The 16,438-nt window shown below is 43.8% G+C and overlaps 1 protein-coding gene across 4 annotated transcripts in view; it reads right to left on the reverse strand.

The window, feature by feature from the left end:
- ZNF839 (zinc finger protein 839) overlaps positions 1-16,438 on the reverse strand; it is a 124,094-nt gene that overhangs the window by 16,879 nt on the left and 90,777 nt on the right. For all 4 annotated transcript variants that reach the window (XM_069207310.1, XM_069207308.1, XM_069207307.1 and 1 more), the window contains 2 exons: positions 12,414-12,551; positions 6,047-6,182 (listed from right to left, as the gene is read on the reverse strand). In XM_069207310.1, the coding sequence (XP_069063411.1) occupies positions 6,047-6,182; positions 12,414-12,551 (274 nt within the window). The remainder of the gene's footprint in view (positions 1-6,046; positions 6,183-12,413; positions 12,552-16,438) is intronic.

Raw genomic sequence — 16,438 nt, forward strand, 5'->3', positions numbered from 1 at the left:
CTATACTGAACCAGTGGCGTAGCGTGGGGGTGCAGGGGGGGCCGGCCGCACCGGGCGCAACATCTTGGAAGAGACTAAATCCACGGGTTAGGGGGCGCAAATTACTTGCCTTGCCCCGGGTTAGGGGGCGCAAATTACTTGCCTTGTCCCGGGTGCTGACAACCCACGCTACGCCACTGTACTGAACATGAACTTTAAAATGGGTCCACTGACTATTTCGGATACGCTTTGAAAGTACCAAAACGTACTTCTTCTAGATTCCCAGAATCTTCACTGGGCTTATCTGGTAAAAATGCAATAAAAGCAGGTTTTCAAATCATTGGATGGTTCTTGGCACAGCCCACGGGCTAAGAATAATCATGCAAAATAGCATCTCTGCATATGAATGGCACTTTAAAATACAATCCGGCCCCTGAGATTAGGAACACAAAACGGTTGTAAAACATACTATATGCTGCAGTAGACTAAATAAATTAGGACAATTAAAAGAGGTTTAATTGCGTTTTTGACTGCAACAGTAAATGCCACATGATGGACTGTACTAAAAGAGGTAAAAAAAAAAAACAGTAAAACAATCATTTGCTACTTTCCTTGTAGAAAAAGTAGGGAACTGTCTTTTACCCCAGAAAATAGATGACAAAATAGATCAACTCATGTTAAAGGGTACAGTCTACATTGTCTTGTAAAAAGTAACAGCAAGGTGCACTAAGTCCAATTCAACAGTACACTGAATCAGATGGGTCCATCCAAAAAAAAAAGAAAAAACCTTTGGGGGAAAATGTACACCCAATGAATAGGAAGGAGGAGAAATGGATTGAAATGTAAATATATAATTATTTTGGGCCAGAACAATGACTTGTTAAATTACCAGATAACAAACTGAAACGTGTGGCCAAGGAAAACATTACAAAAATTAGTATTCAACAATTTTCACTACCTTTTCTTTTTTAAATACAAGCATCCCACTTCCCAGACCGCCTCTGACTGATACCTACTCAAGGTCAAACAAAGAAAAATTTCACTTTTCCTGTAATCATCTGTTTGTGGCATGTAGTGCTGTAGATTCACATGTTGTACATCCTTTTGCAATCTAGTGTTGGCTTTGACGTGTGCAAGTTATTTTTCATCAGAGAAGTCTTTTGAGTCACAATGTATAGTAACTCCCACTTATTACTGGTAATATGCATGGGCACCTGCTCCATTGTTAGATTGTTTTGTTCCGCCCAAAGTGTGAGTGTAAATGGAGCATAGAGATGAAGAAAAGATGACCACGCAAAAGTATAGTTAATGTAAAAGTTTAAAAGGTGTCTAACATCCAAAGGCTTCCGTGGAGGAGGGTGGTTGCATGTGAATCTACAGCATTACTTGCCACAGATGGATTCAGGGTCATATTTTCCAGTTGTGACATGTGTAACTGTAGATATCCATGCTGTGCATGGACTATAAAGTAGTCCTCCCTTAAAACGTTGGCTGGCCTTAAGATGTTGCAATTAGATTGGAAACATGTGCGTAGGACATCCTGCACAACTCTAGTTTGTTGGCAAGCTAAATAAGCCACACAGTCAAGTTTAGTACAAGTGTGAGGAGTAGGCCAAGTACCTGCTTTACAGATGTCAGCTACAGCAATATTACCCAAGAAAGCCATTTTGGATTGACTGAGATCTGGAAGGAACAGGCAAAGGCCTTTTGGCTTTTGCTTAACATGTCTTTATCCATTTTACCAGCTAGAGTACTGTACCTGCTTTGGGCAGAGCATGGCCTTTGTGTGGTTTGGAGAAGGTGATAAAGAGTTGTTGTGTCGTTTGGAAGAGCTTAGTCCTAGGAATGTAGCACATAAGCGCTATTTTGACCTGTATGTTGTAATTTATGAAGAGCTTGTTTTGCAACTGACTTATGTGGGAAGAACACTGCTAGATCTATAGTATGATTGAAGTGGAAACTAGAGATCACTTTTAGGAGGAATGTAGGGTTTGTCCTGAGGACTACCTTATCATGATCAAACGGGAAAAAAGTTTCTTTGAGTTAAGAGTCTGAAGCTCACTGACACACCTTAAGGAAGTGATATCTACTAGGAAATCTACTTTCCGGGAAAGGAACTGTAAGGTGCATGAGTGTAATGGCTCAAAAGTAGGTCCTGTAAGTCTTGTAGAACAACACAGAGGTTCCACAGCTTTGCCTGTGGCACCCTTAGTGGGATAACTTGTTTGAGTCATTCCATAAAAGCTTTAATAATGGGAACCCTCAAAAGGAAAGTTTATTCTCTGTGTGAAAGGTAAGTAGCAAAGGATGCCAAATGAAGTCTGAAGCAACTGTATGCAAGGCCAGGCATCTGTAAGTGAGGAAGTTAACAGACAATATCCTGGACTGCTGTTTGAAGAGGGAAATATGTCTAGAAAGACAACATTGCACAAACATTTTCCATTTAGCTGCATAGCAAACTCTGGTTGTGGTCAGATGCATATACTTTATGAAGGTACGTTGAGATACCCAAATCCTAGGACATCAGGAGCCAAATCACAAGATTGAGCTGCTTGGGGTTTGGATGCCCGAGTGTGCCTTGATTCTGTGAGAGAGTATCCGGCTGATTGGGCAGCTTCTTGTGAAGCTCTAGAGAGTGTGAGGAAAGTGATGAACCAAGGCTGTCTGGCCCATTTTGGTGCTACTAAGCTGAGAGTGAGGAATGTTTGCCAAAGCCTCAGAATCACAAATATCCCCGACCAGTTAATCCATAGTGCACAGTTTAAGTACTGTGGGTGTCAGAACCTGGAGGTGAAGCTTAGGCATTATGAGGTTTGTGCAGTGGCTAACAGGTCTATGTGGGGCAACACCCAACTCCAGAAATATAGGAGTAGGAATTGGGGGTGGAGTTCCCACTCGGACTTATTGCTACACCCTGCTGAGCAGATCTGAGAAATCTTTGTCCACCCTGGGTGTATTGTCTATCAAGAGATGGACTCCGATGTACTGGCCACCGCCAAATGCCCTCGGCTACAGCAGACAATTGGTGGGAGTGAGTGCAGCCCTGTTTCTGCAAATAAAACATGACAAGGGAGAACTCTGAGGGCTAGGTGGATGGCTAGCAACTATAGGAGGTTGATGTGGAGACCTTGTTGTTTAGGAGTCCTATTCCATGCATGGTCAGTACCTGTAGATGCACCCCTCAGGCAGATAGAAGGGAGTCCATTGTGATGGTCATCTGTGGATCTGGGTCCAAGAACGGCCAGACATTCAAAATGTTGTTGGAATTTCACCACTGCAGAGAATGATGAGTATGGCCCCATGATCAACACTAGATCCTCTCAATAACCCTCTAATTGTGACCACTGCTTGCTGCTAGGCATTCCTGCAAGAATGGTGCTAGGCATTCCTAGAAAGGACGCATGTGTAACCGAGGAGGTGGGTCTACAGCAATGCAAGAAGCCATCATGCCTTGGAGGTGCATGACCTATCTGACTGCTACCTGATGATCTAGTTGAAAAAGAGGGAGCAGCTCTTGGACAGCTAGAACTCTTGCAGAACTGTGATATGCTTTCCCTTAGTGAGCATCTAGTATGGCCAAGAGGAAGGGCTTTGTCTGGAAGGGCTACAGATGAGATTTTGTGGCACTGATCTTATAGCCTAGGCTGTGCAAGAGATGTATGGTGGCCTGGGTTTGCTCTTGACGTTGTTCCGTTGCACTCTTGATCACCCAATTGTCTAGGTAAGGGAAGATGTGGACACTGTTCCTTCTGAGGTGAGCAGCTACCACTGCAAGACAACTTATAAACACCCCGAGAGCCGTGGTCACTCCAAAGTGCAGAAGTTTGAACTGATAATGCTCATCACTTACCACAACCTGAATTCATGAGCAATGTGCATGGTGGATGGGGATGTGAAAGTAGGTGTCCTTCAAGTCAACAGCTGTCAAGAAGTCGCCTTGCTGTAGTAGCGGAATGACATTATGGAGTCTCACCATGTGGATTTGTTCTGGCAAGATATACTTGTTGAGGGGCCAGAGGTCGAGAATGAGTCTTAGTGACTCGTCCTTCTTGGGGACAAGGAAGTATAGGGCCTATACCCCTTTGCCTCAGTGTTGTGGCGGCAGTTTCCATGGCTCCTTTGCTGAGTAGTGAATGTATCTCCTCTTGGAGAGAGATGCTGATGTTACAGGGTAAATATGTGTCTGAGGGGAAGTGTATTGGGGTATTAGACAGTATTCCTCTGCTATGCTACCTAGAACCCACCGATTCGATTGATTGCAATCTTCCACCACAAGTATTGTATTTCATGAGAGGACTGGGGGGGATGAAGGGAGTCATTATAAGGAAGGTGCCGTATCTTTGGGGCTTTCGGCTTTTATGCTGCCTCTGTCGTCGTTTTTGTCCTCCAATGCAGAAACCCGGAGGGATTTTGCGGTTGTACTAGTCCACAAGATGTTACAACAATTTCTCCATCTCGTCCTTATGGGAGTGGTTGTACTGGTAGAGTAAACACACCGACTTGGCAATATGCCAATGCACAGCAGGCAAGGCAGCTACAGGTTTCCCTGCTGCATCATTTTTTTGTTACTTTCGGGAGTGGGTGGGGGAGGGGAGCAGGGTTGGAGGGAAGGGAGGAGAGGATCCCCTGTGCCCTGGGAATTTGCTCATTTGTGGGCTGTATGGACAACTAGGGAGTCAGGTGGCAATTGTCCTCTGATGAAAGGAGGGTCAGTGGGAGAAGCTAGATACTTCTGGTCAACACTAGGCATGATTACCCGAGCCTTGACAGGCACCTTGAAGATGTTAGAGGCTGGTATGAGCCTCCCCCTGAGCATCAAGTACTGCATGGATCGGAAGGTGGTAGAGTGTCTCTCTAAGGAAGTCGCCTTTTTCATGGTTATGCATTTCCATCATATGGAAAGCTGCTGCACTCTGCAACACCTCAAGGTAAGCATTAGTATCATCTGGTGAGGAAGGTTTAGTCGGCTAGAGGTCTAGGTCAGTGTCGCCTAGAGGTTCCACATTAAAACCGCTCCACAGGTCGCCATAAGGTTGTGGGTCATGGGGTGCAATCTTCAGCTCTAAGGGAGTCACCACCAAACCCTGAAGAAGGGGAACATTTAAGTGACTCTGGTGAAGGGTGTACTGGTACCAGTGGGTAGGGCAGGCGTGGAGGTGGAGAAGAAAGGCTGAGGTGGAGGGGTGAAGGGCAAGGTGGAGGTAAGCATGGTAAAGGAAATGGGAGAAAGGTGACCTTGTCATGGCAGTGAGATTTCTTGGGTTCCGGCTCTGAGGGTGGTTTCAGGGCCTCAAAAATCTGTTTCCTTTTTAGAGGAATATGCTCCTTTGTCTGAAAAGCAGGCTTTGCTAGAATGTGTCAGTCTCAGCAGGAATATGTACTCTGTTGTCTGGCATCAAGCTCCTCGAAGGCACTGAAGGATTGGCTCATCTTCATCGTTTGAGGCAGTAGAGGAGGACGGCTTTCTCAGAACTGTTCGACCACTGAACCGAAGCAAAGACAACGGGACGCTTCGGACTGACACTGAGATTCTCAGTTAATTCTTCCGACAAGCAGGGCCCGGCAAGAACACCACACGATGTCAAACCAAAGCTCAAAGGGACACATCTGAACAAGATTGCGGCATAAAAACAATCTACCAATGGAGCAGATGCTCATGCACATAACCAGTAATAGGTGAAGTCACTATACCTCTTCTACGAAGAAAAACAACTTGCACACGTCCAAGCCGAACACTAGATCACAGGAGTATGCACAGCATGTGTAACTACAGCTACACATGCCACAGATACATCTTTCTTTACATAGTCAATGAAATAAATTTTATATATATACATAGTTCTATTAAAAGAAGCTTTATAAACTGCTAATACACAAAGAAATAGAGTTCAAAATTATGATTCACATACTCTACCAATGTGTGCGTCCTAAAACCAAGTGTTGCATCTAAAACATGTGATAGTCTTAAATTGAACTTTTTAAATGATTCATGAGCACTTCATCAACCAAGTGAAACTGTCTTATAAAGATAAAACAGCACATTCCAGAAATATAGTACACAAATTACCCTTTTGTGCAGACTGTATGGAGTTCAAGTTGTTTTTTTCTAGGTCATTCTGACCAGCGCATATATTTAATTTGTTCTTGCAGACATTTTGGCTTTTCATCTTTTTTGCTGGAGGTACATTTTCTTGTTCAGGACACTAAGTAGAAAACAATTTTGGTACATTTTAAATGATTGAAGACTCATCCTTTATACTTTGCCAAACGTAATTTTAACATTGAACTAGAAAATTCTTTGTAACAGAAGTTACAAGCAGCTATAGGGCTGGAGGCATCTAATTTCACAAAATCATTAAACCATGCATAGGAACGTGAAATAAATTAATACTTGACTAACTACAGCTGAATAAGAAGAAACTCTGGGCTTGTTGGGAGAGGGGGGGCTTTATGTAGTAAGGTAAAGTGAGAACCTTAAGGTCAAAAGAGCAGACAAATTGTTTAAAAAGGGACTTTACATCTGGCGACAAAGCATAAACTGACATGACAGTCGCTACATACATACTGAGGTAGTGACAGCACTGGTAGAAATTCTACTGTCTGAGGCTAAGCCTGTAAGATCAACAAACACTGGTAATGCCAATAGGTTTGGCTTATGAATGAAAGTGCCTTTTTGTATCATTGATGGATTTAGGCACTCAGTAAAGCATCATACATGCACTTTTCATTCATCTCTGCACTTATTCACCCATTCACTGACTGATTCTTGAATACACCCACTGGCACAACTGCAATTCAACAAAAACTCAACATAAGCTAGATAAATAAAAAGAAAGTTAATAGAAAAAATAAACCATGCTACCGACCAACACAGCAAGTTTATTTGGTTATGCGCTAAGTAATTTTGCCACTTCCAATAATGTAATGCAAAAACAGTTCATAAAAACATGGCACAGCATTTACATTTCTCGAAAGACAAGGTGCTCCTACAAAGTGAAGGCGCAGTGAGTGAATAGAGTGATTAAAAAGTGTGCTTGTGCTATATACAGAAATATGTACATGTGACTGGTACAATATGAGGAAACCGGGGAGATGAAGTGAAAGGAGACAACTGGGCATAGCGTGGGGGTAATACTGACAGTAGGACACCACCAAAGGCTGAAATTCAGTATCCTCCACTCTCACCTTGGCTCAGGCAAGATGATGCAAAGTCTAGTGAAGTGAACCGCTGAGGGAGGGCGTGACACTGGTGCTGACTGCCTGGAGATGGGAGGACTGCAGGCAGTGAGAGGCCTTATGGTCATTATACCTCGAAAGCAGTGTGGCTCAGCCTTGGGAGAAAAATGCAAAGCAGCCAGGTGGTGCTGCAGTAACAGTAAGACCAGAGACGGAGAAAGAGGGCATCGTGAAGTACCTGCTCTGCTAGTCAGGCTAGGTAGGCCTTGGAGAAACATTAATTGTACAGAAGGGGCACAAGATAAATGGCGGTCATAAATGCTCGTGGCTATCACAAAACATTCAAAGATGCTGGAGGAAGAACTTTGGAGCCCCTCTCTGACAACCTTGGTTACTGAGCGGCACATAAAAACAACAAAGTGAAAGGAAAGGTTTGCCTCCCCCTCAGAATACTGCTTTAAACTGGATTTAAATGTTTTAAAAGGGAGACCCATTAAGAATCGTACAATAAGAATTTGAAGCCTCTAGTAGCAAAGTTTCTATGATGAAAGAGTCCAAATGTACATGAACATTTTTTTGCATTAGAAAACGTGGACAATGCTGGAGAAGCAGTCAGAGTCATACAGCACTTAGTGCCTCGCATCACAGAAGGGAAAACGTAATGGTCCTTAAGGTGGAATGGTGAGAGCAACTGAGATCCATTAAGTGGATCAAGAGACAATGAATAAGACAGAAGCCTACATGAAGGGCCAGCAAAAGCAAAATCCGAAGCTCACCATGGAGGGATTCCCCCAGAGGAAGGTATCAATAGAAATGGTGGCCAAAAGTGAAGCAAAAAAAAAAAAAAAAAAAACACTTAATGAAAGAGGGCTTCAACGCCTAATTACAAAAACTATGAAACAAGTAGAAAGAAGATTTGAAAACAGATCTGCTGAATATGTAAAGGATTAGCAAATGTTTTGACAACTCTGAAACCCAACAGGGACCAGTTGGAAGACAGTGTTGTTAGAGTTGAAGACGGTATGAATGAGATTTCTATGAAACTAACCCACAGACACCCCAAATAAATATACTAACAAGTGGATACAAATCAACAGAATCTTAAAGACTGTGAAATACAGCCTGACATGACACTGTGGGTGGGGGCAGAAAAAAAGAGCTTACGGAATATACTAAATTTCTCTATGTGCTTATTCTCAAGTAGAAGGAAACAACTGCCATTCAAAGGGTCCACAGGACTGGCCCACTGGGGACACAATAAACTGATGTCCCAGGGATATTTTGGCAAAAATGCTTTTGTTTCCGCAGAAATAAGCCATTCTTATCCAAGGTACATGCCAAAGAACAGTCATTTTTTATTGGAGACAAGATGATGATCTAAAAAAACCAGGTCAAACAACGCTGGCTAACAGGAAGATATGACCAAGAAAAACACCAGGTTTCGGTGGGCCTAGCAGACAATCAAAATATTCATTTCACCAAAGTGAAAGATTGCCTAAATGCTTTGAAAATACAGGCTGCAGAAGATAATCATCTGATTCATCAAGACCTAGAAAATCGTCAGAAGGATAAAGGCACTAAAATGGCACAGGCAGATGCAAACATCGAGAAAACATTGACAATTCAGTGTAAGAGAGGGCAAGAGATTAGGTTCCAGAGGCCCAGGTACATTGGAGACCGAAATTGCAGATCTCTGCATGTCATGGACACACCTGTTGCTAACGTGGTGTACTGTGTTTCCCCAATACACTAAATTTCAGAGGACTGACTACAGAAACTGCAGATGTTCAGTTACTGGTATCAAAGACCTGGAGTGGGTTTTTAGGCCTATGTTGGAGGATAGCTGTTGCAAATGGCTGCAGTACTCAGCAACTGCTGTGGGGTTGTGCTCTTTTCCAGACTCGGCAGCTAAATAATGTTTGATAGAGAGAACGGTGACGCATGAGGCGAGTTTCCCCACAGTATTGCATTCATATTCCTAACTTAGAATGCTAGGGAAATAAACTCTCTCAATAACTGGAGGATTCTATTATCTACTTGGATATGGAAAAGACTGCTAGTGGTTTTGCAGGAGACATGTCTAAAGAGAGAAGGCCAGCACACACACACACACACACATGTCCAGGGACCATACAATGTAATTCCATCCCACTGCTCTGAACAAAACCTGTAAGATATTAGTGCTACTGCTTAGAACATTACACTTTGTGACACGGGAGGCCCTTGCTGATAGAAAGGGGTGATATGTGAGGATAGATGGGGAGGCATGTGAAGAAATTAACAATGCGATTGGCCTATGCACCAAATCAGTGTCACAATGAGTTTCACTTGAGGCGGTTATGTAAACTGGATGATTTTATGAAGAGAAATGTGATAATGACAGACGACCTTACAGTGGAACAATCTGAATCAATCAGATAGACTGGGGAGAGTGTTCTCTGCCCTTGTTGTAGCCACAAGACTTTAGTGGGAACTAGACAAGAGATGACAATGGGATACATGGAGAGAACTGTATCCATAAGAGAAGGATTAGATCTACTCCCAAATACACCGTATATACTCCAGAAGAGATCTAGACGATGCAAAAGGCCCAAAGACTGACAGAGCAAAGCGCGATGCTGATCATAATATGCCCCATTTCACTTGACACAAGTTTGATATGGCCCAACGCAACAAGAATACTAGGCAGATACTTGCTCCAGGAGGCTCTAAACAAGGAGGACATTCAAAATGCCATAATGCAATGGATACCACAGAACAATACTGCAAATATGTCCAAGCAGGTGTTGTGGGATATGTTCAAGTCATTTTTCAGTGGAAGATTAATAATGGTGTTAGAAGGGGCAAAGAGTGAGAGGAACTTGTTAAAAAATTAAGTTGGAGCACAACCTAAAGAAAGCAAAGCTGCCTTCAAGTACTTCAATGCTAGGTAGAAATTTAAAGTTTGTTGACAGCTGAGAGTTACTGAACAACGCTCTCCTAAATTCAGGATATTATAAACGGGAGTTTGTATCCCAGTGGATCCTAGAAAACAGTTTAAATCATTAAAGGACACAGCAAAGAAGTCTGAGAACCGGGAGAGTGAAGGAATTAAAGGAACAGAAAAAAGTTAGACATCTTCTGAGATTTTTACAGAGCTCTATGCAAAGAGGAAATCCACCGAAAGTAAGTTCACTGCAAAGTTGGGTTCTTGGATTCTGAAAAAGCTTTCAACAGAGTGAATAGGTCCTCTTTCAGGGCAGAGTTAATCAAATTTGTAATGGGTACGGTGTTTTAGAGATATGGTAATGGCAGCCTATAGGTCACCACGGTTATAGTGGTGATAAATGGTGTGCGTCTTTAAGACTGTTCTGGATAAGCATGGGAACAAGACAGGTTAGCCTCACGTCGCAGATCCTTTTTATTCTGCCCATTGAACCACTAGCAATATCAGTGGATGTCAAATGCTTTGTTTAGGAGGAGCCCATCGAGTGTGACAGAAACATAAAATCTCACCATCTGTAGATAATGTAATCTTGACTGCGGAGCACCAGCAGATGACACTACCACCCCTTCTGGAAGAGTTAGGACTATTTGGAATGGTGCCCTTTGGTGTGTATACCTCTTAATCCGACTCTTTCAGAACTGAGAGGTTTCAGGAAAGAGTTGTGCTATTTGAGAAAGAAGTTAAAACTGTGAAATATCTGAGGATATAGTTAATGTCTAAACGGAATAAGACATAACTTGCCTGCACAAGTGGAAAGAACTATGTGTCTTGTGGCTAGGGAGTACAGCATCAAATAAAATAAGTTTGACCCCGAGCCTTCTCTGTGTTCCTCAGGCACTACCAATAAGCACAGAGACTCATCTTTTAGGCTGTATAGAGGGATCTGCTAAAGTTTCCTTGGCAGGGCACACTACAGAGAGTACTAGCTAAACTACTGCCAGCTCTGAGAGAAGTTGGACGACCTGATTTCCAGACAAGTGGGACTAAAATGGCAGTGCAGCTGCAAATTATCAGGGAATGGTTGTAATGTTACTTTGGCAAGCACTGGGTCCGCACGGACCAATGTGTGGCAGGTTGATTAATTTGGGGACATAAGTCTGGCCACCCAGAAGATGCAGATGTCATAATTATTACCACATCTAGGTCACGAGTAAGCTTTTGGATATGTGGGATTCAACAGTGTCCATAGGACACTTGTCTACAGATACAGATACATTATAACACTGACTTCTCACTGTAACTGACATGATAGCGTTTGGAAAATGGAGAGCTAGAAATGTTGTATAGTATCCAATATGTCCTGGCGTCCATACTAGAACCATCTGAGCATGCAAACCATCCCTTTGGTTCAGGAGAACAAGCATTTCCAATACTATCGAACAATGCAATGGAGTAACCCAACAGGAGATTCATAAGGGTCTAGTGACATCTACGCCATGTAGAATTGTATGATTTACAACTCCCTTTCGGTGTTACCTTACAAAGCAGTGCACACTGAAAGGAGTATCTTATGAGCACATGCTTCTTTTGAGTTTCGGGACTGTGGTCTCTTCCATAGCTATGGCCCATTGCATCACATGTGCACGCTGGTTGTAAGCATAGCAAGCAAATAAAGAGCCTCTGAAGCCAATCTAGTTATGCAGATAAGATGCATAAATCAAGGCAGGAAGTCTCTATTTGGATTGGTCCAAAACGACATGGATTCAGTTTGATAAAGCCACAAACTGATGGAATAAGCTCTAAGGAGGTCTATTTCAATGCAGTAAAATGTCAAGATAAGAAAATGTTGCTTAATTGTAAATGGCTCCTTTGCATAGACTTCCTCTCCAGATTGATAGGCAGTTCCCCCCCCCCCCCCCCCCAGCAAAAGAAAAGGGGTAAAAATATGAAGTAAAATAAAATATAAAAGTTGTTAAATTATCAAAAAAAGAAGGTTATAATATATTATTAAAGGTAATGTCCAGAAAACATGTAGAACGTGCAGAAATTTTATGGAAAGGATCTTTTGGCACAATCTTGTTCAAGTGGGAACTGACGCACTCTCTCACACTCGTACTTCTACAATGCAATTCGGGCATCCAACAGTGTCAAGATTGCATGGAAAAATGATACATATAGTGGAGATAACCCCAAATTAATGGTGAAAACATTTGCAAAAGTTCAATGGACTGACATTGTAAATTTACACTTGAAATCTACAAAGATGTCTGTTTTAACGCAAAGTTGCAGTTTAAAAATGATAATCCAAATAAAGGGCCCTCTAACAGCATACCGCATGTGCAGGATTCTGGTGACTAATATCCATGTTCAATTGTCTACTTCCTTCTTTAAGTGAAGAGTCACATGAGACAGTTAAGTTGCGATTTTCATTTCGATTTTTTTTTTCTTTAATTCCTAGAGACTCGGCTACCTAGAAATAAAGAAACAATAAGCAGTTTGCGCAAAACACAGATAAATGGTAATGTTTCTATTAGCTGGTTCGTCAACTGCCCAATTCACAAGACCCAGTAATAAATCCACATTCATAATAATGCTACTTAGAATGTGTGCATTTTACCACTTTTTGGTGTTTACAAACAATGCTGTTGCGACTCCCAGAAATCTGTGTTGGTAAATTTCTAGACATGTTATTGGTGTGGTCATGTGGCACTGGTGCAAGCTGCCATTTCCCAAGTATGCATTTGCACGCGGGGTACAATTAGGCATAGGGAAAGGCAGTCCAACTGTTACATTGCACATTTTTCCCTCACCATCCCTTGCATGGCGTATACTACTGCGCATCTGTACTAAGTCGTGGACCAACTGGAAGAACACAAAGGAGAAGTAATCTCTACTGATCAAGAAAATTGCTCTGCTCTCCTTGTTAAGATTAGAGGAGATGGAGTAGTGTGTAAACTGGAGCAAGAGTCAGGGTGTAATATGCAGAGAAAGCAGAAAGAGGAAGGTCAATGGAAATGGGGCAAGGTGAACTGGTAGAATCTCATTTAAATAATTTTTGATAAAAAAAATAAAAAAAAAAAAAAAAAGAAGTGAGGGGGTCTCGTCATATTAGTGTGGTCCATGTAGAGAATGTGAGAGGAATAATGGTGTATTTGAAAGGGAATGTGACTGGAAAAAGCAGGAAGTAGGCGTAGCTGAAGGGGACTAGATTAAAGGGTGTTGGGGACTGCTATGAACAGGTAAGAAAGGAAAGACCCAAGAGAAAAACTCGGCGGGAGCAGAGAGGCACAAAAAAAAGAACATAGAGACCACGCCAACGTAGTAAGAAATAGGGGCCACATGAGATGAAGGATCGTCGAGACACAGAGGAATCAGACATAGATGGCAGCAGAGACGGTTCACTTAAAAAGTGCAAGGAACAGTCACAATTGGAGAAGAACCACCGTGACATAGACGGAACTTTCATAGATAAAAGGGGACAATTACATAAACATGGCACAATGACATAAGGGGACATACATATGGATTAGGCACAGAAACAAACTGGAGAGAGAGACTTCAATTAAAAAAACGTCAGAGGCACAAAAGCACTGAGACATAAGAGGTCCCGAGAAGCAGCACACAGTACATCCTTACAGAGCAACAGATAGAGGCTCTGCAGCAAAGATGTGTTGGCTACATCGTTAGAAATATGGCTTTCAATTCTGCATCCTGCACAACAACCTTGCGCAGCAGTACTTTGTAAATTAAATGTTGTATATCACTTTTAAGGCACACACAGACCAAGCACTGGAGCTTCCAGGCCCGGACTGTGCACAGTGGTTTTGTACTGAGACCTCAATTGTGTTTGATCCACCCAGAAATGAGGCAGAGAAAGCAGGTGCAAGGAGAGAGAAGGGCCATCCACTGCCCCCTCGTCAGTCGCTCTCATTGACATGAACCTGCTGATAATTCACTTCAGGCAAGATCTAGACACACAAGAATTGATGTAAACTCTCTACCCTCAGCACGATCCACCCCCACCCACCTAAAGGTCCCTCACCGTGCAGCCCTGTGCAACGACATGTGGCAGCTCCTAATGTGCCAAATGAACCCTAGGAACCAACATTCTCAGTGAGTCTATAGGAGACAGCCCTTGGTGCACACACCGATCCCAGTGCAGACACACTAGGGACCTGCTTCAATGTCTGGTGGCGGATTGGGAGGGGAATACAATTTGCTATGAGTTGCTAGGCATGATTTGGGGAGCACAAAGAACAGCAGACAAGTATAAAAAAAAGTCCAATTAGGCAAGGCATCATCACAACCACGATGAAGTAGTCAAACCAGCAAAGAATACATTAAAGTGCAAAGTCGAGCAATGTGCCAGCACCCCTACAAAAACCAATGATCGGCCAAATTTCCAATAACTCCGGTCATTCCAAGGCACATGGATTAGCTGAGTGTGGCGGGAGAGACTGGGTCGCCAAGTGGGCTAGCCACATCAGACGAGTTTGAAATGGCACCCCCCAGCATATCCCCAGTAATAGCCTGTGGGGGAAGGGTATCTTTCTGTCACAGATATGTCAGCGATGGTTCCCAAATGTCTTTTGGGCGGGACCTCAGTGGCATGAGTTCCCAAAATGGGGAAAGCTGTTCCTGGCAATATTTCTTGAAGCCAAGTCTCAGCTTTCGTGCCAGGTGTCTCCCCCAGTGTATCGCCACCCGACGCTGGGCCAGAAGCAAAAGTAGAGCAATAAGGTGCCGGGACTCAGGGGGAACGTCCTTTACATATTCCAAGAGGCCTGCTAATGGTTTCTGCATCATAAGGTGGCCAGTGATCTGGAGCTGGGTCGCAAATACTTCGGACCCGAAACCCCCAACTCTAGGGCACTCCCAGGTAAGGTGAAGGAAGGTAGCCCGCAGGATATTGCAGCACAGACATTGGTCATCATCAGCAATGGCCATGCAGAGCAACTGTACTGGGGCACAATAGAGTCGGTGGAGGAATTCGAAGTAGTTATCTACAGCAGTATAATCACAGTCAGTGATGGGTGGGTCTGTCAAGGTGCCAGACGGAGTGGGCCTCCGGAGTGGCACTGGAGCCTTGTCTTGCATCGTGGCATACAGTTGAGTGACAGGTTTACGTGGGGAGGGGTTTGTGAGTATACAGTCAAGCGCGTGGAGCACCGGGGGTGATTGTAGATGGGGGCAAGAGTCATGCAACGCTCTACAGGTGACCTTGAGCTGGTGATACCGAAGGACATCTAGAGCTGAGGGACAGACTGATTCGTCAGCCGCAAGTAGGGGTAGGAATTTTCCTCCGGGGCAGGAATTTGCCTCCCGGGTATATGTCTGCAAATGTAGTGAACCCGCAATTGAGAAAACGCATTCTGGCACCATCATCCTGCAGAGGCGGAAGCATAGGGTTGTGCCCAAGAGGAGCAGAAAAAGCATAGATGCAAGGAAGCCAAGCGTAGCTTCTCATGCCGACCCATGCCTATTGGGTACACTCCACCATGTCAACTTCTGCCCTTGGTAACTTGTGGGGCTGGTGAAGAGTAGAGGCCAAGGGGCAGCCCAATCTGCCTCTACCACTATGGAGGCTGGAAGCACGTAGGATATAGCCAATAGTGAGTATATTGTGCCTGCATGTACAGTGAGAATGGAGTCATATCAGGGACTGCCAGGTCTTCATACTGGAACAGCTTGCTAAACGTCTCCCTAACAATCCATGGCTGTCTGCCAGCCCAGACTAGGATTACAAGGTTGGTGCTTGAGCACAGAAGGAAATGGGAGGGGTCATTTTCAAAATTGCAAATCTCCGTGTAACTGACAATGGTAGTCGGATCCAGGCCGGTATGCCCTCTTCCAGCCACTCCATGGCCCGGCCGTAATTGATTCTCCAGTGTTCTTCCAGGTCACAGCCGAGCCATATCCCCATGTATCATACTGGTTCGGAAGCCTATAGCAGTGGGTATTCCGATTCAAAAGACTGTGTGCTGCCAGTGAGGGTGAAAAGAATGGATTTGTTCCAGTTGACATGGATGCCCAAGTAGCCCCCAACTCTGATGACTCTGCAAATGACCTGGGCAAGATTAGTTTGGGGCTCGCCAACATTCAGTGTGATATCATCTGCATATACATGGGCACTATCAGCAGGCTGGCTGTGAAAATAAGGCCTCTATGGGTGTGGTGCTGCCAAAGAGAGGCTGCCAGCAGCTCCATCGCCATGGGGAAGATGACCAGTGACAGTGGGCATCCCTGTCGGGTCCCATGAGTGACCAGGAACGGATCCGATAGCATCCCAATGAGCCAAAGGTGGGCCACTGGGGAGACATACATAAGTATTATCAGGCTGATTAACTGCAAGCTGCG

The sequence above is a fragment of the Pleurodeles waltl genome, chromosome 9, assembly GCF_031143425.1.
Source record: "Pleurodeles waltl isolate 20211129_DDA chromosome 9, aPleWal1.hap1.20221129, whole genome shotgun sequence".
Lineage (NCBI taxonomy): Eukaryota > Metazoa > Chordata > Amphibia > Caudata > Salamandridae > Pleurodeles > Pleurodeles waltl.